At 37.8% G+C, this 26,806-nt stretch overlaps 1 protein-coding gene across 2 annotated transcripts; it reads right to left on the reverse strand.

Annotated features, from left to right (window-relative positions):
• On the reverse strand, positions 1-26,486 carry atoh8 (atonal bHLH transcription factor 8). Of its 2 annotated transcripts, none has more exons than XM_061979580.2 (4): positions 24,370-26,486; positions 22,616-22,771; positions 17,931-18,122; positions 1-471 (listed from the first exon to the last, which is right to left on the reverse strand). In XM_061979580.2, exons 1-4 carry the CDS (start codon positions 24,955-24,957, stop codon positions 445-447), a joined length of 963 nt encoding a protein of 320 aa, XP_061835564.1. In that variant the 5' UTR covers positions 24,958-26,486; the 3' UTR covers positions 1-444. The 2 variants fall into 2 exon arrangements, with proteins under 2 accessions (XP_061835564.1, XP_061835563.1); XM_061979579.2 differs by having other exon boundaries at positions 22,601-22,771.
• Between the last annotated feature and the right edge of the window lie 320 nt (positions 26,487-26,806).

Here is a 26,806-nt window from a genome sequence, read left to right on the forward strand (position 1 = left end):
ACATTTATTCGTGAATTTGTGTCAGCAACCAACCAAGGATGCTCTTCTTAAGTGCCAAACAACATGAACAATCAAAATACATGTCACAACATGAATGTAAAAAGGTGTGTTCTTATCATAGTACTTTGTTGAAAGAGAACATTTTCTTTGTAATTTAGTCACACTGCACTCTTAAATCTAGTCATTGCAAACTATGTTTGAACTCATTTTCCACAGAAAAGAAAAGAATATTAGTTATCATCCCGCTCATCGCTAGCGAGCAGATAACACAAGTTACAGACAGCAAAATATTATATCTAGTTAAAACACTTCAGTCATTTTGTTCATATCTTCATTCATAGCATTTGTTGAATACAAATGTATGTTGTTTGTTACCACAACCTTCATATAACAATAGAGCGTGTATTAGGAACATATACTTCAGTTTGCAGTCCTCTTAAAACGTTACTCGTCCTCCGGCATCCTTCCAACCTGTTGAAATAAAAGCATTTAAAAAAAAAAAAGCTCACTCATTAATACACACATTGTTTCAATAAAGAAAACATGAACATAGGGAAAATATGCAGTATTTAATAAAACGATTAATGGTATTAAAAATAATCTGTGGTACAGTAGGCTCCATTTGTTGCAATTTGAAATGTGACGAATTGGGGGGGTGCAATATCGACTTTAGCCGCCAGATGTCAGTAGAGTGTTAAACAGGGCTACCAAGCCTCAAGCTTTGAGTGTCACAGTCACACAATTTAACGCTTTGTCCCATTTGACATTTCTCATGCTTATATTTCCCCATTCACCACTCAATATATATATTTTTTAAATAATACTTTTTTTCCTCGCGACATGTCGTAGTTTGAGTACTGATTGATTGCCACAAAGAACCATCCGTCCATCCATCCATCCATTTTCTACCGCTTGTCCCTATCGGGGTGGCAGGGGGTGCTGTAGCTTATCCCAGCTGCAATCGGGCGGAAGGCGGGTTACACCCTGGACAAGTCGCCACCTCATCGCAGGGCCAACACAGATAGACAGACAACATTCACACACTAGAGCAGTGGCTCTTAACCTTGTTGGAGGTACCGAACCCCACCAGTTTCATATGCGCATTCACCGAACCCTTCTTTAGTGAACAATATATATATATATTTTTTCAAATTCAAGAAAAAGTTATATGTTTTTGGTAACACTTCAGTATGGGGAACATATGCTAAGTAACAAAGACTTAATTGAGAGTTATTTGGACACTAGGGGAACATATTCTAAGTAATAAAGACTTAATTTAGAGTTATTTGGTTAGGGTTAGGGTCAGGGGTATAATAAGGCATTAATAAGTAATTAATAATGACTAGTTACTAATTTGCATGTTAATAAGCAACTAATTAATGGTGAATATGTTCCCCATACTAGCATGTTTTATTACTGGTGCACAAAATGAACCGTGCATGAACATCACCTTGTTCAAACAACAAAACCAACACAGTGCATAAACTCACAACAAATTACACACCTGCAAACCAGTCAGCTGTTGCCGTATCCGTAATACGCCGATAGGGAGAAGTTTGTATTTACACGATGAGTCGGGTGTGTTTTGACCTCCGCCGAACCCCTGAGTCCGACTCACCGAACCCCTAGGGTTCGATCGAACCCAGGTTAAGAACCACTGCACTAGAGCCAATTTAGTGTTGCCAATCACAAAGAACCAATCAGAGACCAATCCATAAATTGTTGCGTCCACGCAATGTCAACCAATCAAAAGCAACCTAAGGCGGGTCTTGGGGGTTTCTACCTTTCACACACACAGCACATTGTTGTCAACTTGGCGAGTTTCTCGCTAAATCTAGTGTATGTCTTTCTCCAAAGCGACTAGCGACAAATCTAGCCACTTTTTGGATGTTTGGAGACATGAAAGCCCTTATCACTCTAATGTCCTCAACGTACAAGCGGCAGCTGAGCCTTTCCTCACAGGCTTTTTGATTGATTGATTGAGACTTTTATTAGTAGATTGCACAGTGCAGTACATATTCCGTACAATTGACCACTAAATGGTAACACCCGAATACGTTTTTCAACTTGTTTAAGTCGGGGTCCACGTTAATCAATTCATGGTAAATTCATGGCTGGCTACTGAATGTCTACTCTTAGATAGTTTGTACTGAAAACTCATTTTGTTGTATTTTTAAGTGCAATGACAATAAAGTTCCATTCCATTCCAGTCAGAGCAGAGAGGAGACACACACCTACTCTGGGCAAAATTGCCGCTGTTTCGGCCTTGCTTTACAGAGTGAGATGAATGTAAATGTTTCATCACTATTACGATTCAAATAAGAACAAACCTATTGTTCATGTTATGGCCAGTCAATAGATTCAGTCTTTTGAATACATTTGATACTCTCACCGTTAACAATGTAGAACAAAGAAAAATATAACTAAACTAAGAATCAACAAAAGAAAATTAATTTACATAACTCGCATTTAAAAAAAAAAGTGTTTTATTCCCTAACTCTTTTTATTAACATTTTCAATTAAACAGAAAACAGTGCAAGTCGAATCAGTACCATTTTTAAGTCATTGAATTCTTCACACCCCTTCCCTTGAAACACCCACCCACCAACCCACCCACCCCACTCAGGTCAAACCAACAATAACTTGCATTTTTAACTGACTTTTTATGTCCTCTACTACGTTATTCCTCTCTTCTACAGGCAATTATGTCATCTATCAACTTCTTGCAACTTTCAGTTCAGTTTCAGTTTATTTCGAACATGCATACAATACAATGTAATGCATGGGTGTCAAACTCTGGGGGGTAGTTTGGTTTGGTGGTAGCGGGGGTGGAAGAGTTAGGGCTACAAGGTGTTCGGTGTTCTGGGTATTTGTTCTGTTGTGTTTATGTTGTGTTACGGTGCGGATGTTCTCCCGAAATGTGTTTGTCATTCTTGTTTGGTGTGGATTCACAGTGTGGCGCATATTTCTAACAGTGTTAAAGTTGTTTATACGGCCACCCTCAGTGTAACCTGTATCACTGTTGATCAAGTATGTGTTGCTTTCACGTGTGTGTGCGTACAGAAGCCGCACATATCTTGTGACTGGGCCGGCACGTTGTTAGAATGGATGAAAAGCGGACATGACGACAGCTCGTAGAGGGCGTGCCTTAAAGGCACGCCCTCTACGAGCTGTCTTGGTCTGTCTTGGTCAGTCTTGGTCTGTCTTGGTCAGTCTTGGTCAGTCTTGGTCCACCCGGACCAAGACTGTGGTCCGGGTGGACTACGAGATATAATGACTGATGAACACCTTTGTTCGATAATGAAGGTTGCCTCAGCTCAAAGCCTGAGCCCCGACATTAATGAACTAGCATCCAAGAAAAGATGGCAGGTATCTGGCTTGGGCACATCAGATTATATCAGTGTGTTGCAAACTGAGCAGTTTAAAGTCCTGAATGGTTGGTTTATTCATTGTTATTTTATTTTCAAATTTATTAGCCTGTGGAAAAAGTTAATGTTGATATTTACCTCAGAAGGCTGCACATAGAAAAGAGGCATTCAATTTTTATTTAAATTGTATTTGATATGCCATTGATATTTTTTAATTATTATTATTATTATTTGAAACTCGATTTTGCATGTCACTATAAAGTTATATAAGCCTTGCTTGTTCAATATTCAATGCAAAACTTGTTTGGGTCCCTATTAAAATGTTAATTTGTTCAACCTTGGCCCGCAGCTTTGTTCAGTTTTAAATTTTGGCCCACTCTCTATTTGAGTTTGACACCCCTGATGTAATGCATCACATATTTCCAGTTGTTTCATTACAGCACGTCCGAAAAAGGAGTAGGAAGAACCAGGGCTTATTTAATCCTACCCCTTTTCTTACTTTAGCAATTGTATCCAATTTCCTTGTTCTCTGTAACAGAACAGTGGACAAATACATAATAAATAAATAAATAATATACCATACCATTTCATCCTTTTATGACACATAATAGCTACGTTCCTTACTGAGGAGTTGGCAACACTGGAAGATGAAGAGAGATCAGAAGAGATTGAGGACAGTGAGGACAGAGATGTACCGGTAGTATAAATACAAATGAAGAACACAGATGCAGAGGATGAGACAGAAAAGCCAGAAGAGAAAACTGTGGAGATGATCTTCATTTCTAATTTCTGGTTAATTAAGACTAGCATTAGGAGGCCAAAGTGCAGGGAGATCTGCTGAGGTGAGGACATCAGTCTTAAAACCTCTTAAGGCCCAAGTTGTTTGTTTACATGCTTTTTTTTTTTATTTCTCTTTGCTATTTGGGCTTATTGGACACCCCAATTAGAATAAAAAACAAAGAATCATCTTTTTATATGATGTACTTAGTCTATAAGTAACAAACGTGTACTTCATGTTTAGTGACATGCTATTTTTAATTTTTACACTTTTTTTTTTCCAAATTCCATTGTATGTTATACGCATCTGACACCACCAGATGGCAGTATAAGTGTCCACATAAGGGCCATTAGACCCCAATTCAGTAGTGTACACAATTTTGGAAATAAGAGCTAAAAGGTGCTGTCCACGCATGTGGCCACTAAGGCCTTTAGAGGTATACATCGACATTAAAGCAGGCCAAATCTGTGTTATAAAAGGCCAACATTTTTTCAAACGCATCATGCCACCAAAGTGTCACTCATTTTCTGAAACTTTGCAGCCCTGGTGTTAAATATCTTAAAATGTGATTTATGGCTAATTCCAACTTTGACCACAGCGTCAATTGCTATAGTATGTAGAGTGGCGCTTTCCTTTATTTTCAGCAGACGGCATTGTGAAATGAATTATTCCCCACCTTCCAGGAATGGGGCCACATGAATCCCTTCCCTCCTGTAAAACTCCTGACAGTTTGTATTACCGTTTTACATGAAAATGATCGTAAATCCGTGATTGGTAACCGCACTTTGATAAACTCACGCACTGGTGATACTGCTCATTTCTTGGAGAAGCAAACTAGTGCGCTAATGGCTAACATTAATACAAGAGACATTAGTAGTTTTCCCCATTAAGAAACAACATACCCAAATCTAAACTATGTACAAACACATTACTGTCTGAGCAGATTTTTATTAATGTACATTTAATTAAAACTTTTTTGTACACATTCAACAATACCTGGGATAATAATAAATGTGATCATTTTGCCCACAATAACCGTGATATGAAATGTTCATATTGTAACAACTGATCATACTTGCCAACCCTCCCGGATTTTCCGGGAGACTCCCGAAATTTAGCGCCTCTCCCGAAAACCTGCCGGGACAAATTTTCTCCCGAAAATCTCCCGAAATTCGGGCGGAGCTGGAGGCCACGCCCCCTCCAGCTCCATGCAGACCTGAGTGAGGACAGCCTGTTTTCCCGTCCGCTTTCCCACAATATAAACAGCGTGCCTGCTCAATCACGTTATAACTGTAGAATGATCGAGGGCGAGTTCTTGGTTTCTTATGTGGGTTTATTGTTAGGCAGTTTCATTAACGTCCTCCCAGCGCGGTAACAACACACAGCAACAGCAGTCACGTTTTCGTCTACCGTAAAGCAGTTCGTCTGCCGTAAACAGCAATGTTGTGACACTCTTAAACAGGGCAATACTGCCATCTACTGTACATGCATATGTGACAATAACATCTACGGCTTTTAGAGAGTGCAGTGCACAACTGCGCACACAACAAGGAGACGAAGCAGAAGAACGAGGAAGATACAGCCGTGGCGACGCTGACGACGAGTAAGATGAAGAAATACGCTTGTAAGTTTCAAGCCGCAGCTTCGATTGGACCTGGATAGCCTCCGGGAAGAAGTAATGGACTACCAAGTGCTTTGCAGTGAAGAATTTCCTCAGGAAGCAAATATTGACCGGTTTTGGGCCATGCTAGGGAGAGATGGAAGATTCCAGACTCTAGTGCATTTGATGAAAGCACTTTTGTGCGTGCCACACAGCAATGCATCATCAGAGAGGGTGTTCAGCATGGTTAGAAAAATAGTGACAGAGAATAGAACAAGGATGGACAATTCAACCCTTAACTCAACAATGAGTAGATGAGTGTTATGTGTGTGTGTATATGTGTAAATAAATGAACACTGAAATTCAAGTATTTATTTTATTTATATATATATATATATATATATATATATATATATATATATATATATATATATATATATATATATATATATATATATATATATATATACATATATATATATATATATATATATAGCCAGAATTCACTGAAAGTCAAGTATTTCTTATATATATATATATGAAATACTTGACTTGGTGAATTCTAGCTGTAAATATACTCCTCCCCTCTTAACCACGCCCCACCAACAACCACCCCCCCGCCCCGACCCCGCCCCACCCCCGACCACGCCCCCCCACCCCACCCGCTTCCCACCTCCCGAAATCGGAGGTCTCAAGGTTGGCAAGTATGCAACTGATATACCAACTGATTTGTTTTAATTTCTTTAATTTAATTTAATTTTTTCCTAAGTGTCCTAGATGAGAAGTGATTGGACAAATGCAGTTTTCCCAAGTTAGCACCTGCTTTGTAAAATTAAGAAAATCTGTTGAAAATAGCAACTTAGTGTTCTGTCAGCTCTGTTTGTATTCATGTTATTCATTTATTTTTTTATTTCACTTGTTCAGGAGCCTAGTTCTTTGCCAGTAAACCAAATAATTAGATTTAGATCAAATTCAAACTAACAGGCGGTCTGAGTCTGAACCCAGGCAGCCTCCTATATGGATCTGGATGTATACAGTAGTCAAGAATTACTGAAGAATTTTAGGTTTTTCACGGGGCACTTATATTTTGGCCTGCACTGTTATAGATTTTGCCGTACTGGTTGGGATCCGATCAGGAAAACCACCGACCAATTGTGTGCGAGTTAAGCCATCAAAGTGATACTACTCAGCCAATCAAATAAGGGTAAGAAGTGGAATAACAGGTCAAATATAGTGGCATTAACCTGCTCAGTGGCCTTGTGGTAAGAGTGTCTGCCCTGAGACTGGAAGGTCGTGAGTTCAAACCGAGTCATACCAAAGACTATAAAAATGGGACCCATTGCCTCCCTGCTTGGCACTCAGCATCAAGGGTTGGGATTGGGGGTTAAATAACCAAAATGATTCCCGAGCGCGGCCACCGCTGCTGCTCACTGCTCCCCTCACCTCCCAGGGGGTGATCAAGGGTGATGGGTCAAATGCAGAGGATCATTTCACCACACCTAGTGTGTGTGTGACAATCATTGGGACTTTAACTTTAACTTTTAATTATTACTACTGCGTTAAAGCAGATAAAAGACACTATTTTGAACCAATAAAAATATAACCAAACACGTTTATGTCAAAGCGGCAGACTCACATCGACATCAGTGGTTGTTGACATAAGTGGTTGTCGACATTACCAAAACTAGCCATTGCTTGATTTACTTGAGACTTCGTCAGAGAAGGCGATAATAAATGTTTTTTCACGATGCCGTACAGACTGTGTTCGTAGTATGCTGGTTAGCTTGTTCTTATATTTTTTGTACTTATTTTCTGAATCCATAGATCTTTGTGCTATAAATGTTCTATAATGTATTTTTCAGCCCTTTTGTCATCTACGGTTCTTCTTATGTTTCTTACTAAATAGTTTCCATGGACAATGTTGTCACGCAGCATCGAGAAGGTATTAAAGAAATGATCATATGCTTCATTTACATCATCTTCACTGTGCACATTGTCCCAACCTTGTTTCCTCAGATCATTTTTCTCGGTGCAAAGGCTTTGAAATGTTTTTTTGTCAACCTCTTCCTGTAGTTTCCTTCATAGAGTGTGAAAACTGGTAGGTAATCGCTGACGTCAGATATTAGCAAACCACTTGCAGTGTTATTACCAAAATCATTACTAAAGACTGTAGCTTTAAAAACTTCACATTAAACACATTACTCCTTTAGATGGAAACTCTTTCGAGGGCTTTTTCCCTTCGAGCAGACTGTCTCTCTTCGTGCACGTGTGTGTACGTGCGTGCGTGTGTGTGTGTGTGTGTGTGTGTGTGTGTGTGTGTATGTGTGTGTGCGCGTGTGTGTGTGTGTGTGTGTGTGTGTGTGTGTGTGTGTGTTCTCAAAGTCCCAGACACCAGATGTTTAGAGTGGAGGGGAAGTGGAGCTGGCGCCATGAAGGGCAGAGGGCAGTGAAAAGGCACGCGAACTGAAACCACACAAACACACGTACACGCACACACACACACGTACACCCACACACACACATGCACACACACACACACACACACACACACACACACACACACACACACACACACACACACACACGCATACTTGGCACATTCTCCAGCAGCCTTTCCAACACATTCCCCCACTCTGCCTGTCCAAGCCATCTGTTTCATACTTTGAAAGAAGAAGGAAAAGACAGTCGTCATCAGTTTGTTAGACAGCAGCAGCTGCAAAGACAGCAGAAGAAGGAATAATGGTGGTGGTGGTGGTGGGGGGCGGGGGGACAGTTATATATGCAGATAGAAAGAAAAATATCAAAATAATAATAGAGGAATTGAGAATTAAATTGCAGCCTCTTCTGAGATAAACTTTATTTTTTTTATTTTTTACCAAATTAATATTTTGGAGGTAAACATTTTTTATTATTTTCTGAAAGATGAATAATATTAATAAAACTTTTTCAGTAAACCACATACATTGGTACCACTATTTATTAAATATGGCATGACACCACTTTTTCATGTCTGATACTTTCCATGTTTGAATCAATACGGGTATACCATTTCCCGGCACCTGGAAATCAATACAGGTAGTCAACTGTACCAATTTATTTTTTACTTTTGTGTGTTCATATGTTCTAAAACATGCTAATTCTAATCTCAATTGTTTTCATTCAACATTCAACACTGAGTTGTGCTGTCCTACACTTCATTTGCAAGTACTGTACTGTATTATATAGTAAACTTTGCATGCAGTTGCAATTCCAAGACATTAGATGGCAGTAGTGTATAGACCAGTGGTTCTTAACCTTGTTGGAGGTACCGAACCCCACCAGTTTCATATGCGCATTCACCGAACCCTTCTTTAGTGAAAAATAAAATGTTTTTTTTTCTCAAATTCAAGACAAGGTTATATGTTTTTTTTTTACTGGTGCACAAAATGAACCGTCCATGAACATCATCTTGTTCAAAGAACAAAACCATCACAGTGCATTAACTCACAACAAATTACACACCTGCAAATCAGATGGAAAATTAGAGGGAACATTGTTTAGGGGTATCCATAATACGGCGATAGGGAGAAGTTTTTATTTACACGATGAGTCGGGTGTGACTTGACCTCCGCGGCGAAGGCTCCGCCGAACCCCTGAGGCCAACTCACCGAACCCTTAGGGTTCGATCGAACCCAGGTTAAGAACCACGGGTATAGACTATGAGTAGTCAGGAAGTAATCTTTGCCATAAAGTTGAACGTGCCACTCTTGTCTTTTGCTGAGTCCATCAAAATGTGAATACTGTAAGTATTTTATTTATTATACCCCAGCTGTTTGATATTACCAAATTTGGAGGTGTTGAAATAGCCATATGAAATAGCTAATGCTAATCGGTAGCATGTCTATAAAAAAATGCAATGTAAATTAGCGTTAAACTAACACATTTTGAAACAAAAGGATTCTTATTGTACTTTTCAGCACCTTCTTCTTGCTGTGTTAGTAAGAACAATTGTAACATTACCTTGAGGCAATCTGACTGAGTCCGCTCAGAGTGCTTGAGTACAGCAAAAGTATTAAAATATCTGATTTTACGTGAATCGGTATCCGAAAAAGTACCGAATTCGGTATTCATCCCTACTGATTCCAATACTGCAGCATTGTAGATCAACCAAAATCAATTCAATATCAATGTTATTGTTGTTACAGTAGCGTTGTATGCATGTACTTTGCTTATTATCAGGGCGGCTCCTCCTTATACGCAGATCACGCGCTGTGCGTAGGGCCCTACCATCCATGGGGGCCTCATTTTGCGCAAAGAAGTGCAACTCTGTCAATGAATGAATGACAGGGCACTTCATTTGAAATGTTATTGCAAATGTATTCTCAGCCCCTTCCTGCACTGTCACTGATAGGAATGTCATTTATTATTTCCCCTGAACTTGTACAAACTATTTCTATTCCATTTATTTGTTTTAGTACACACCAAAACAAAGTATAACATTTATTTCACATGAAAAAAGGAAAAACATTTTGTAATGGGTAAGGGGTTGGGAGTCTCAAAATAAAATTCTGCTTAGGGCCCCTGCCTACTATGAACATGAAAAAAATATCTATATTTAAACTGTGCGACAATTATTATGCTGGAATTTGAAAAGGTATGACATTCGACACATATGAAATTTGACATGTACTGTATGATATCTGCATTGTCATTGTAGTCAAGACAACAACCACATCAACAAACATCCTAATAGAAAACAATTTTACAGTCATGTATTACACAATAACGAAAACAACATGAAAAAAACTTGGGGCATCCTAAATAATAGCAATATAAAAAATGGTGCCAATACTTTTCAGACGGACATACAAAAATGACAATATGAAACAAAGTAGTACAATGCTTTAATAACGACTTCGTAAATATTGGAACCAATCTAGAGCAAATCATTTGAAAAAACGGTCAGTTGACATAATATATAAAAACCCAAATTCCATGTTTCTCAAAAACGTGACAAAAAGGGAAATAATCAAAATTGTAAAGAAATGAAAATCTAAGACCTCATCTGACTGCCACAGAATAGATATGAATGCAATAAAAAGAGTTACTGGAGGAATTTCAGAACCTTTAGCGTATATCAGTAACATCATTTCAAACAGACACATTCCCAGACTAAATGAACATAGCAAAAGTTGTACCGATTTATAAGACGAGAGACAAACATAAATTTATGAAATACAGACCTGTTTCCTTACTTCCACAATTTTCTAAAATCATTGAAAAATGATTTAATAACAGATTGGACAAATTTATAAACAAAAGTAGATCACTCGCAGAGAATCAATACGGTGACAGAGCCAACATTTCAACATCAATGGCAATAATCTAAATAACAGAAGAGATTACCAGTGTTTATGGATCTAACAAGGTATTTGACACAATCATGACATCTTAATCAACAAACTAGATTGGTATGGAAATAAGAGGGCTGGTCTTACACTGGATAAGAAGCTACTTAACCAACAGAAAGCAATACGTGAAGCTAGGCGAACACACGTCTAGAACGCTAAACACATCTTGTGGTGTACCCCAGGAATCAATACTGGGACCAAAATTGTTCAACCTTTATTTAAACGATTGTAACGTTTGTCATTTGTAAAGTTACAAAAGACTTAAAATTAGTACTATTTTCAGATGACACGACTGTGATTTGTTCAAGAGAGAACACACAGAAGCTAATACAAATAATAACAGAATAAATGAACAAATTAAAAAGATGGTTTGACAAAAACAGACTATCTTTGAATCTCAGTAAAACTAACATGATGCTATTTGGTAACAGTAGAAGAGAAAGTCAAACACAAATACAAATAGACGGAGTAGACATTAAGAGAGTAAATTAAATCAATTATTTGGGGTGTGATAATAGATAATTAAATGAACTGGAAAAAAATATACAACATAAAGTGGCAAGAAATAATTTTATAATGAATAAAGCAAAATATGTTCTACATTACAATCACTCCATACTCTCTACTGCTCGCTAGTGTTATCATATCTGAGGTATTGTGTAGAAATATGGGGAAATAATTACAAAAGTACACTTCATTCATTAACCGTGTTACAAAAAATATCAATTAGAATAATACATAGTGTTGGATATAGAGAACACACAAACCCTTTATTTATTGAATCAAACATACTGAAATTCAATGATGTGGTGCTTTTGCAAACAGCTAAAATGATTCACAAAGCAAAATTTAACCTGCTACCCAAGAATGTACAACAACTCTTCTCAACAAAATAGGAGAATTTTAACCTTAGAGAAAAATGTACCGTAACTTAAAACATGTGTATGCACGTACAACACTTAGAACAGTGGTTCTTAATCTAGGTTCGATCGAACCCTAGGGGTTTGGTGAGTCGGGCTCAGGGGTTCGGCGGAGGTCAAGACACACCCGACTCATCGTGTGAATAAAAACTTCTCCCTATCGGCATATTACGGATACGACAACAGCAGAAGTCACACTGATTTGCAGGTGTGTAATTTGTTGTGAGTTTATGCACTGTGTTGGTTTTGTTCTTTGAACAAGGTGATGTTCATGCACGGTTCATTTTGTGCACCAGTAATAAAACATGGTAACACTTTAGTATGGGGAACATATTCACCATTAATTAGTTGCTTATTAACATGCAAATTAGTAACATATTGGCTCTTAACTAGTCATTATTAAGTACTTATTAATGCCTTATTCGGCATGGCCTTATTATAACCCTAACCCTCTAACCCTAACCAAATAACTCTAAATTAAGTCTTTGTTACTTAGAATATGTTCCCCTAGTGTCCAAAAAACGGTAAATTAAGTCTTTGTTACTTAGAATATGTTCCCCATACTAAAGTGTTACCAAAAACATATAACTTAGTCTTGAATTTGAAAAAAAACAACATTTTATTTTACACTAAAGAAGGGTTCGGTGAATGTGCATATGAAACTCGTGGGGTTCGGTACCTCCAACAAGGTTAAGAACCACTGACTTAGAACTTTTAGCATATAGGCATGTGGACTTAAATTATGGAATGGATTAAGTAAAGAAGCGAATTAGTGTACTAATATGATCCACTTTAAAAAACTGTACAAACTACAAGTGTTTACAAAGTACAACGAAGAATTATGACAAACGTCGTGAACTTATTGAAAATAAGATATTCATCTTATTATGTGAATGATAACTGACTAAACTATTTATGGAAAGAACGGTTGTATTCAGAATGAAATGATGTAAATGATGTAAAAATGAAGAACAGGAAGTGAACATATGTGTTAGTACTCTAATTGCTATGAAGTAGAAAAAGGGTAGGACTCAATAAGCTCTGTTTCTTCCTGTACAATTCAACCAACATTCTCAGGAAAATATAGTACTTTTGAATTATGGCTGCAACTAACGACTATTTCGATAGTCGACTAGTCATCAACTATCTTAACAATTAGTTGACTAATCGGATTGTGAAGCGTACACACATTAAGTAATTCTAACTTAGCCACCGGTTTTTAAATTTAGCTTGATATATATCATTAGCTAACTAACAATAAAGATGAACACTTTCTTCATAAATATGTATTAATACTGTTACTGTGCTGCTCATTTGACTGCTACAAAAAATATTAACTATCAAACTTTTATCCATTTAAAGAAAGCCGTAAATTTGTACCACTGATTTTCTTTGGACTACATAAATGACAAAAATAAAATTAGAGGTGGAGATATTGATATAAAATGAAATGTGTGATATAATATCAGATATAAGCAGTCCTGCAGTGTGTTTACTTGTGCAAAGCTGGAAAGACAGTTAACATCTAAATGTCCTCCAATAAGCACACGATGTTGGTCTTTTTTTGTACTTTGGTCAAGTTAAGCTAGAATTATATTTTTCCACACAGTAACAGGTAACAAGCTCACTATCTTAACAAAGGTTTCCGACATCCTCAAGATGTACGACATGTATCCGCTTTAAAGGGGACCTCGAATGCAAAACCAACGTTTCTGTCACGGTCGACTTTCGCCAACGCAGATAAAAAAATTATGGGAATAATAACAAAAAGCACACTCTAAAAAGGAGTGAAGATAAATAACTAAGGAAACACAAAAAAAGGTGTGGAGAAACTGAAAACGCACACAAAAGGTGTGGAGAGGAAACAGTGAACACTACACGGCATTTTAAGTAGTCAGGAGAGAATGGATATCAGGTGTGCACAAAAGTGGCTCCGCCTGGTGACCCAAAGACCAAGCACTACAAGAAAAAGCAGACGGGTGGCAACAGTACTGCCAGATAACGACAGTTTCTTACCTATTGGTACCTGTTTTTGTTTATTTGGGATCGGCATAAGTCACAAAATTGTAAAATCGAACCACGGAGGCATGGCAGAGATATTTATGAAACAATCTAGTAGAGATGTCCGATAATATCGGGCTGCCGATATTATCGGCCGATAAATGCTTTAAAATGTAATATCGGAAATTATCGGTATCGGTTTCAAAGTTATCGGTATCGGTTTCAAAAAGTAAAATGTATGACTTTTTAAAACGCTGCCGTGTACATGGACGTGGGGAGAAATACAGAGCGCCAAATAAACCTTCAAGGCACTGCCTTTGCGTGCCGGCCCAGTCACATAATATCTATGGCCTTTCACACACACAAGTGAATGCAAGGCATACTTGGTCAATAGCCATACAGGTCACACTGAGGGTGGCCGTATAAACAACTTTAAGACTGTTACAAATATGCGCCACACTGTGAACCCACACCAAACAAGAATGACAAACACATTTCGGGAGAACATCCGCATCGTAACACAACATAAACACAACAGAACAAATACCCAGAACCCCTTGCAGCACTAACTCTTCCGGGACGCTACAATATACACCCCCCGCTACTCCCTACTCCCCGCCCCCACCCCAACCCCGCCCACCTCAACCTCCTCATGCTCTCTCAGGGAGAGCATGTCCCAAATTCCAAGCTGCTGTCTTGAGGCACGTTAAAAAAAATAATGCACTTTGTGACTTCAATAATAAATACGGCAGTGCCATGTTGGCATTTTTTTCCCATAACTTGAGTGGATTTATTTTGGAAAACCTTGTTACATTGTTTAATGTATCAAAACAATGCAACAAAATTAGGCATAATAATGTGTTAATTCCACGACTGTATATATCGGTATCGGTTGATATCGGAATCGGCAATTAAGAGTTGGACAATATCGGAATATCGGATATCGGCAAAAAAGCCATTATCGGACATCTCTACAATCTAGCCTTCTTTCATACTTCCTCTAAACGAGTCGTTTGGAACTTGCCCCCATTTTGTGATGATTTTCCCAACATGTCAGCAGATATGTCCATATATGATAGAGATTCACCCAAAGAACTTTGCATGAGTCCGCCATTGTGGTCCGACGTTGTAGCCAATACGTTTCTTCTTTTTCCTATATCCTCTTGTTGTGGGGCAGACTGGCTCGTACATGCACATGCATCCTCCCTCTCCTGTTGCCATTTCTAATACAAAGTAGCATATAGTTCTAACTTATATCTGTCACTAGACTCCATATGGAAGCGCTAAAAAGTACAACAAAGATGACGGGGAGAAGATGGCTGTCGAAGTGGAGGTCAGAAGGTGCCTTAAAGATGATCTTTAAAACATATTCCATGCAACATTTTGACAAAAGAGCCACCTTTATATGTTCAGGAAAGTGAGCACTCGTTGAGAAAAAAAGAACATTTATATCAGCACAAAGTGCTGCCATGCAAACCCCTAAAGAAAATTAAGAAAATCGAGACTACATTTCTTGCAATTTCCACACAATGTTTTACTTTTAGACTAATTCTCATTCACCAACCTCTTTGGCTGTCTTTTAGACACATGCCCCATCTAATGTACCATAGAGTTTGCAGCTTCATTAGTAGATAATTTACTAACATTACTATCATTGCAAATGTAATGTAAAATTCTATAATCATATAATTCTATAACATGCATGCAAAGAAACATATTCCACTTGGCAACTCTATCCTGTAGCCACTCCCCCTCGGGTTATATACTTCCTGTCTTGTGACCTCTGTTTACAATCCGTCACGTCAAAAATATATCTTCTCGCTGGCTACTAATAAATGTTACATGCTACATGTTTTTGTTAGCCGTGTTGTGCATGATTATTTTTTTAGTCGATTTTTAAGAATTTTTATCTTTATTTTTTTCAAACATTTGTGTATTGGATTTTTCATATATACCATCCAGAAATACAATTAAACACGTCATTTTTTTTATCCCCCAAACAAATAACCTACAAAAATTACATATAAAATAACAATAATTAACTTGGAAAAAAAACATGCATCAGTCAATTAAGTACAGGCAAATATTGACATGAAGCCACTGACAACTGTGCTCCTGAATGTCCGCAACACGGTGCAGTAATACACAAAAGCAGACAAAAGGCTCATCAATGATCTACCTTTTAATTTTCATTTATCAATCGGGGTTAAACTTGAGATCAGTCTCTTTCACATATTTTAGGAAACCACCCCAAACTTTCTGAAACTTCACAGAACAACCGTTCAATATCAGCCTTATTTTCTCCAGTTTAATAAAATACAGAACATCTTCAGTTCAGCGTGTGTGGCATGGAGGCGCTGCTGCCTTCCAATTTAGCACAATGAGTCTTCTAGCCAAAAATGTAGTAAATGCTACCAAAGTCTTTTTGAATTTACTAAGAAGTACTCCCCCAAATAGTCCGCTTAGAGGATTACCAAAGACAAAGTATTAAAAATGTTAGTCACATTGATTGATTGATTGATTGAAACTTTTATTAGTGGATTGCACAGTTCAGTACATATTCCGTACAATTGACCACTAAATGGTAACACCCGAATAAGTTTTTCAACTTGTTTAAGTCGGGGTCCACGTAATCAATTCAAACATAATACCGATATTTCATCATACATCTTTACCAGCCGGACCCTGGTGTAATAAGCACGATGTATTAGCTTGCATTGAATAAGGCTGTGTCTAACACAAATAGAATACTTATGAACTCTCCTTAAAATCTCTGTCCAGCTCTCCTCAGATAGGGTCACTCCTACGTCACCCTCCTTAAGTGACTTATTAGCCAATACAAATGGATTCTACTACCCGGTATTAAAAACAAAACGTTGTGGAAAATTGACGTGATGTAAGTGAAATGCTGTCCTCGTAAGGAGAAGAACGTTTTTTTCCTAGGGAAATCGAGCACCTCCTCACAAACATTCAACCGTTCCCAACAAAACAAAGTGATGCAAAAAAATCTATGGAGCTCATTTCTTAATCCAAATAATTAAGAGCCAAATAATAAAGAGTTGAACAGTTTCTAAATGACTTCTACGAGTCAGCTGATGTGTATATATATATATATATATATTTTTTTTTTTTTTTTTTTTTTTGTAATTATTATTATTATTTTTTTTTACAAATTTTATGACTTCATGTTTTCCAAAAGCTATTGCTAGCTAACAGTTGTTGATGTGACCACTGATGCCAGGGATTGTAGCATTTTAAACATCTCAAGTAATTGATAACTTGACAGCTGCTCGTACCGTAGTTTGAACATCCAAATGATCACTGATGCTTTCTTTTACTTCAAAGCACAAATTTTCGACGAATCGTTGCACCCCTCCTGCTAGCTTCTAGAATGTTTTTTGTCTTTAATGCACTTGTGTCGTCTTTTGGGATCTTTAGGAATGCTAATGATCTTTCCTTCCCATCTCTTTGTTTGTTCTGACAACGACTGTTGACACTCGTTTGAATGTTTTAAATTGGTGAACTAATTTTTACACTTAACAATGAAAATGTTGCCCATACAGTTATTGATGATTTTCTTGATGTTGATATTACTTGATATTTCCTATTGGAAATATGTTTCAAAATCTTAATCAGCGTCCCAAAATGGACTGTGTTCAACATTGGAAATTCCAAAGACTTTTGTACATTTGCTATGTAGTCTCTGTATCACCAGAGCAATATCAACACAAACTTTCAAAGAGATTTTTTTACTCTCAAAGACACATTTATGGAGAAGCTAAAATCGAAAATAGAGGTTGAGAATGTGTTCGGTTTTCACAACATATGTGACACTAAAGAAGACTATAGTGCGTATGACTGAACCCTCCTTACCTTCCTCTTCTTGCTTCTGCCCTCAGCCTGCAGGGTCCGAGTGCATTGTTCCACACACTGAGAGAAGCTTTGACTGTTGTGGTCTGAACTGTAGTCCAGCTCAGCCAACTGAGCCAGCGACAGGATGTAGTTGCAAGCTATCCGTAAGATGGCTAACTTGGATAGCTTCTGCCCATAGGAATAGCAAGGCACCTAGAAGACAGAAATGGTTTATGTGTTTTGGTCACAAGTTACATTCAGAAACGTCACATGAATCAACAAAGTGTGGTCAATTAGTGAAAAAAAAAATAGGTAAAACGTGTTGCATACCCAAGAATGCATTGTTCCTGGGAAGCGAAGTAACAAAAATACCGTATTTTATGGACTACAAGGCGTGCTTAAAATCCTTTCTTTTTGTCAAACATCGAGAGTGCGTCTTATTACCCGGTGTGCCTGATGTACGCATTAATTCTGGTTGTGTTCACCGACCTCGAAGATATTTTGTTTGGTACATGGTGTAATAGTAAGTGTGTCACACATAAGAGATACATGGGGACTGCAGGTAAACGCCTGCTCAGTAAATGACTCAAGCAAGCAAGATCAAAACTTTGATGTTCCATTGAGAATATAGAACATTACACACGGTGCTCAAAGATCTGTCAAAATGTTTTAGTACGGCTTTGGTAAGCTATGAAGCCGCACCGCTTGATGGATAGTCGGCGCATTACGGCTATCGTTGTCAAACATGCTAAAATGTCACCTATTAGGAGACCTATTATCTGGCGTTTAGTTTCAACTAGGGATGTCCGATAATGTTTTTTTGCCGATATCCGATATTCCGATATTGTCCAACTCTTTAATTGCCTATACCGATATCAACCGATATATACAGTCGTGGAATTAACACATTATTATGCCTAATTTGGACAACCAGGTATGGTGAAGATAAGGTACTTTTAAAAAAAATGTATAAAATAAAAAGATAAATAAATTAAAAACATTTTCTTGAATAAAAAAGAAAGTAAAACAATATCAAAACAGTTACATTGAAACTAGTAATTAATGAAAATTAGTAAAATTAACTGTTAAAGGTTAGTACTATTAGTGGACCAGCAGCACGCACAATCATGTGTGCTTACGGACTGTATCCCTTGCAGACTGTATTGATATATATTGACATATAATGTAGGAACCAGAATATTAATAACAGAAAGAAACAACCCTTTTGTGTGAATGAGTGTGAATGAGTGTAAATGGGGGAGGAAAGTTTTTTGGGTTGGTGCACTAATTGTAAGTGTATCTTGTGTTTTTATGTTGATTTAATAAAAAAAAAACCCAACAAAAAACAACAACAAAAAAACGATACCGATAATAAAAAAAACGATACCGATAATTTCCGATATTACATTTTAACGCATTTATCGGCCTGCCGATATTACCGGACATCTCTAGTTTCAACCTATTATTTAAAACTAACTTTTCTTACCTATTGGTTCCTGCTGATGTGTATTTGGGATCTGCATAAGTCTGCATAAACTTGCGCGTGTCCGCCCTTGTAGTCTACGCCAACACCGTAGTCCTAAAGCTCCTTATTTTTCCTCCATCCTCCTGTTGTAGGGCATTCATCATCCCCTGTTGCCATTTCTAATACAAAGTAGCGTATAGTTTTAACTTGTATCTGTCAGTAAACTCGATATGGGAGCGCTAAAAACTACCGGTAAAACAAAGATGACGGGGAGAAGACACTGTCAAAGTGGAGCCACGTAAATAAGACCAGCCCACAAAATGGCACATCCTGAAGAGAAGGTCAGAAAGCGTCTTGAAGATGATCTGTAAAACATAATCTATGCTACGTTTTGACCAAAGAACCACCGTTACATGTTATGTAGACCACAAGGAAGGGTTTTAAATGTAGAAAAAGTATAATACGACTCTTTTAAAGCACCTTATAATCTGGTGTGCCCTGTGGTCCGAAAAAAACGGTAGCTAAAAAATAGCCTGAATTTTGCAACATGTATTGACTTTTAGCTCAAACTTCAAGCATTTTGATCACATATTATTCAGATACAAGAGAGACGTTCTGTTGTATTGCATAGAAAAATCCTAATGTATGTTTTAGATTCTGATTTACATTTCGACAGTCACATCAAATCAGTCACAAAACTATCACCTCAAAAATGTAACAAGACTTAGAGGGCTCATGTCAGCTCAAGACTTAGAAAAACTTGTACATGCCTTTATTACCAGTAGGCTAGACTATTGTAATGGTCTCCTTGCAGGTCTTCCCAGAAAAACTGTCAGGCAGCTACAGCTTGTTCAGAACGCTGCTGCTAGAGTTCTAACAAAGACCAAAAAATGTGAGCACATTACACCAATTCTTAAATCCTTACATTGGCTCCCTGTACATCAGAGAATTGATTTAAAAATCCTCCTGCTCACATATAAATCACTACATGGTCTAGGGCCGAAGTATATCACCGATATGCTCCCACTATATAAGCCCTCTAGATCACTAAGATCTTCTGAGACCAATCTGTTCGCGGTTCCCAGAGTAAACTCAAATCAAAGGAAAGTCATTCAGTCATTATGCAACAAATAGCTGGAATAAACTTCCTGAAGATGTCAGACTTTCCCCAACTCTGACTACTTTTAAAACTAGACTGAAAACTTTTATGTTCACCTTAGCTTTTAATCTTTTAACTTTTAACGTCCGCACTGTTTTTATTTTTATTGTCTGCATTTTAATTTTGCTTTTATTTTCTTTCATTTCACTTTGTTGTCTTAGAAGCACTTTGAGTCTGCCTTGTGTATGAAAAGAGCTATATAAATAAAGCTGCCTTGCCTTGCCTAATGACAAAAAATTATTCTTGAACGATGAACAAAACGTACACTTCATCAGCTCATTGCTTTTCCAGCTGAAGACGTTAAAACTTTCACATTTGAACTAAAAAAGTACCAATTTTTGCTACTTTTGTGTGTGTTCATGTGGTAATATATGTAAATATCCAGCTGCACTCTGGTGGAAGGCAGCGTCCACCCTGGACAAGTCACCGTCTCAGAAAACATATGTTAAGCCAGCGAAGCCATACATATGTTTTTGAGGTATTTACATTATTCAAAGTTAAATTGTTAATTCACTTTTCTGAGAAAGAGCATTTTCCAAACATTTCTACTGGCAAAGAACACTGCTTCTCAGAAAGTAAAAGTTGAAAGACGCTAAAGTGAACATTAATGTTTTACACTGGATATTTACATTGTTACTTCAAAGACATCAACTGTAAGTTTGTTTTATATTTGCCTAGATGTTCTTGCACAATTATTTGCACTTAAAAATACATGTTTGTTGCAATTAATATGATTAGAACATTTTAGCATTATGTTTGTGTTCAATTATAGTAAGCGTGTTTATCCTACACATTCCTGCCACTTCATTTTACACACTATAACAGTTTAACCACAATATCGTACCGTGGCCTTAATACCGTGATAATATAGTACTGGAAGATGTTTATACCGTTACATCCCTACTCATATACAAACAAAAATTATCATTTTGGATCGGTCTCAACAGTTACTCAATGTTCTCACCGAAAGTGAGGATAAATTAAATGCAATGTGTGAGAACATACAGTAAACAAAAGTTTCCGATCGACTTTCAACCGTAAAGCATGCAGGCATGAGCACGACAAATTGTAAATTGTGTAAACAATAAACATGCTAGCAGATGAAGCACATTGTTCTTTCAGATATGTAATAAATACACTAAATCTAAATTTACACTTTATGAAAAAATAATAATTTGAAAATAACTTTGTTAGGCATATGTACGTATACAGTAACTCACAAAAGTGAGTACACCCTTTAACCATTTTTACTAAAGTACATCTTTTTCAAAGGAGAATACCAGAAATGAAGCTTGGATATACTTTAGAGTAGTCAGTGCAGAGCTAGTATACAAAGTGGCATTTCAATAGTAATGTCCTTTAAGATTATTTGTATGGTTTACTCTTCTTCAGCATATATGATTTTTAATTGTAAAAGTTTGTATTTTTTTCTTGTGAAGACAAAGGTATGGTTTAGTACACACATGCACTTTGTTGTGGCTAATTTGAATCCTATTTTGCAAATGTTTGTGTGCCATATAGATTCTCTCTGTCTTTCTGTTTAAATGTTTTCATTAATGACTTTTTCTTCAGCAAATGTCCCCATTATGGGTCCAAAGGCAAAATCACAACAATTTATTGTAACTTTCACTTTCTCCAGCGATTATATTGCAACAAACACCTAAAAAAAACCCTGCACTTTATATTGCAATTTTTGTGAAGAACTTCTGCAAATTTAGGCATCTCAAAAAAGGCCCGCGAGATCATGGCTGATAAATTACTGTCAATGTTCCAAAGCGTTTAGTCTAAGTTGCAAATAAAGCAGATTTTGTTAGATTTGTTAAAATCGTGTGCTCTTCGTGGTCAAGGTTATAAAATACATGTAAAACACTAATTACAAATTCGTAAAATCACAAGCAGATGGAATGCTATTGAATGAAACAAGCCTTAAAACATTGCAAATTTTACTGCAACTTTTTTAAAATGCTGCCGTAAAATCCGACATTTACGATCGCGACAATCACAAAAAAAGCTGGAAGGACTGAAAAGGTCCATCCAGCGACCGAAGGTATGAATGTTTGCTATTACCAATGTGTCTCTGACCTGTTTCCTGAGGGCCTCAAACGCAGCACTGATGGTGTGGACGCGTGTTCTCTCACGGGCGTTAGCTAGGAGCCTCCTGGTCTGCTGGATGGCTTTGACTTCCGGAAAACGAGGAGCTCCGTCCGGCGTCATTCCAACTTGCTCCGTCAAAGACTCCTACCAGAAGATGACATCACATCAGCAAAGTCACAAACCTAAGACTGCTTCAACTCAGGTTTCTGTGTGCATCGTTTACAGCAGTGTTTTTCAACCACTGTGCCGCGGAGATGATCTAATTTCACCTATTTGGAGTAAAAAAATATTTTTTGCAAACCAGTAATTATAGTCTGCAAATGATGTGTTGTTGTTGAGTATCTGTGCTGTCTAGAGCTCGGCAGAGTAACCGTGTAATACTCTTCCATATCAGTAGGTGGCAGCCGGTAGCTAATTGCTTTGTAGATGTCGGAAACAGCGGGAGACAGCGTGCAGGTAAAAAGGTGTCTAAAGCTTAAACAAAAAAAAAAACAAAAGGTGAGTGCCCCTAAGAAAAGGCATTGAAGCTTAGCGAAGGCTATGCAGACCGAAACTAAAACTGAACTGGCTACAAAGTAAACAAAAACAGAATGCTGGACGACAGCAAAGACTTACTGTGGAGCAAAGATGGCGTCCACAATGTACATCCGAACATGACACGACAATCGACAATGTCCCCACAAAGAAGGATAGAAACACAGTAGATGCGGGAAATATCGCTCAAAGGAAGACATGAAACTGCTACAGGAAAATACAAAACAAAAGAGAAAAAGCCACCAAAATAGGAGCGCAAGACAAGAACTAAAACACTACACACAGGAAAACAGCAAAAAAGTCAAAATAACTCAGGGCGTGATGTGACAGGTGGTGACAGTACAAATTCACTGCAAAAAGTCAGTGTTCAAAAACAAGGAAAAAAAATTCAAAAATTAGGGGTATTTTATTTGAACTAAGCAAATTTATCTGCCAATTGAACAAGAAAATTCGGCTTGTCAAGACTTTCCAAAAGAAGTAAAATTAGCTAACCTCAATGAACCCAAAAATACCTTAAAATAAGTGTATTCTCACTAATAACAACTGTACTACTATATGAGTACGTGTTTTCTATTGTTTCATTGAAAATAAAACAGCAAAGTCAATTTGGCTGTCATCTGTTTTAATTATGAGACACAATTGTGTCAAAGTCATGAATTTTTTTTCATGCTTGAAATAAGAAATTGTTACTTTAAAAAAGTAGTTTTATACTTGTGAGTGTTGATGACACAGCTTTGCAACAGTTGATATTCTAGTTTCAAGCATGTTTTACTCAATATAGGTCATACAAGCTGTAATATCTTACTGAGATCATTTAGGACCAAAACACTTAAAACAAGTAAAACACCAACATAAAATCTGCTTAGTGAGAATAATTATCTTATCAGACAGAAAATAAGCAAATATCACCCTTATTTGAGATATTTAATCTTACTTAGATTTCAGTTTTTGCAGTGTACTTTGAGACAAGAGCTATATTGATGCATGCTTAGTTATGGTTTAAAGTCATATCCAACAATTGCGGCAACGACTTTTTACTGTCAATTGAGTTTAATCTTTAATGATTTCTGCTGGTGGCGTGCCTCCGGATTTTTTCAACGCAAAAAATGTGCCTTGGCTCAAAAAAGGTTGAAAAACACTGGTTTACAGAACTGCAAACAATTGGGCATAGAATGGAGTATGAGAGTGGAGTCTTCCAAAATGCTTACCTGAGGTGTGTGTTCCTGATGCTCTATGACGCATTCATGGCCTTGGGAGCTTGTAGAAAGAGGTGGCGCTGTAGATTGGCCCGGCAGTGATACAGCTGGGTCCACGGAGAAGGTGTGCTGGTTGGCTAATGTTGTCATGGGGAAGTTAGAGCGAGCGCCCAGCTTGAATCTGTTGGACAGTGGCTGGGAAATGGCTGAAGGCCAGTGGACAATCTCTGGGTTGGAGAAGGTGGACGTTGGTAGCTGAGACAGTTTAGAAGTGACAGCACTGCCGATCCTCATGTCAATAGCCCCGCTCTGTGGGGGTACTGCCATGACACCTGAAAGGGTTCCGGTGCTCTCTTGGGACACGATGAGGTGTCTGTGGAGTGGAGCCAGCCTGCGGACACTACAGTCCTCCAGTGAGTCGCTTTCTGTCGTGTCCACCGCGTAACTTTTCATGCTGTCAGGTTCGCAGCTACTGAAAAGTTTTTTAGGTTCACGAGACTTTCTCTTGAACTTCTTGTGAGAACTTTGCATGGAGAGAAGCACCGGGTCTTTGCTGGTGGAATTGATCCAGTTGTTGGTAAGCGGGTGAGGGTCCTTCATTTTTCTTCAACCAACTATCGTAATTAGGACGGCGAAAACAGCAAACACGCCACAACACAAGGCGGGAGGGATGTGAGTCTGACAACAACTCAATTCGATTTGGATTCTTGGGAAATCGTTTCAAATTTGAATCAATTCAACAAAAGTATAATTACAAATGATAATAAAACTTAAAAAAAGGTTACAAAAGCCCTATTGTCTGCTGGAGAGTATGAACAGTAATCTTACAGAATAGAGTCATTTACTGTGATGAAACTCAAATTTTTATTAAAATCTGAATTGTAGGAACTAAGGATTGTGATTCGGATGTGAATAGATTTTCGTTTCCCAGCAGCCCAACACAGTGTGGATTGTGTGTTTGCTGACTGTGACAAATACGACTTAAAGGGGCTGTTTGCAACCTTTACGCGGATGCCTAAAGGGTGCTAACTTTCCAATGTGTCGCAAGAATTATATCTAGGGATGTGAATCTTACAACAACACACAATTCAATTCCGGTTCTTGGGGTGACCAGTCGATTCAGATGACAAAAACTTATTTCGGCTGCTACTCATCTTCAACGCGTGACGAGTAAGATGCAGATGGCATACAAAACGTCTTTTAAAATATTTTTTGTTAAAAAAAAAAGATTGTGAATTGATTTTGATTCGGAATAAATGAGAATGGTGATTCGGATGTAAATCAATTTTTGAAGCTCCCCTAGTTATATACCGCCCTCATTCGGCTTTTAGCATGTAATGACTCAAACTACACACATATTAGCTTTGTGTGTTGTTAGCAATGATGGTGATTTAGCTAGCTAATCTTAGCTAACATTGAACGTTCTATCATAACAACTTAAAATTGTTACTTGCTTTTGCTTGGACCGCTTCTGTAGATGTACAAGCCAAACACATTTTTATTCGATCTAATTAGTAACTCTGGAAAATATATACATTTAAAAAAAAATGTAAGTTCTGTTAAAATCCCCTAATGATAACATAAGACAGCTGGTGGTGTTCTCGGTTTTTTTTATGTAACTTTTTGAGCAAGTTGCAAACAACCTCTTTAAAGGTCACGCGATACAAATGACATCAGGCCTTCAGCTAGGAGAAATGAAACCCGATATTATGTTTTATATTATCATGTCATCATGAACACTGCCTAAACTTTAGCAGCAGGTTTTGTGTGGCTCCACTCGGTCTGCACTGCAGCATCCTGAATAAGTCACGTTTGTACACAAGGCTGTGGAACATCTGTGATTACACACACACACACACACACACCCTCTGCTCCCCCTTATCCCAACTTGTTACTTCTTACTTGCTTTCTTTTGTTTCTTTCTGCGAGAATGCTCCAGTCAGGGCGAATATAGACTCAAGTGAGAGCGTGGCTCCAGCCAGTCTGCATAGCAGTACTGTGAATAACCCACACTGTTGTGCACACCACACTGCACTGCAACTGCACAGATGACAGCACAGACTACTTTCTTTTTTTTAAGAAAAACACGCATAAAACAAACAACTAAACTAACTAAAACTAATTTTGTGACAAATGATGCAAACCGGCAGTGACTGTCAGTCAGACTAACAACATAGAAACAAACTTAGCTCTAAATGATGGCGTCCTCACTGAAGAGAAACTTTAAACTGTTGAATGCTGTGAATTCAAGGGGTCCGCACAGGTAGAAGAGGTCCAGCCAGGTCCACTGGAGAAGTAGCAGCATGTGCAAGCAAACAGAGAAGGTGAGAACTTGTGGCGTCTGACTGGCTGGAGGACACCCGCTCCCTCTCTCTCTCCCTCCCTCTCTCTCACACACACACACACACACACACACACACACACACACACACACACACACACACACACA

This window comes from Nerophis lumbriciformis, linkage group LG19 (genome assembly GCF_033978685.3).
Source record: "Nerophis lumbriciformis linkage group LG19, RoL_Nlum_v2.1, whole genome shotgun sequence".
Taxonomy (NCBI): domain Eukaryota; kingdom Metazoa; phylum Chordata; class Actinopteri; order Syngnathiformes; family Syngnathidae; genus Nerophis; species Nerophis lumbriciformis.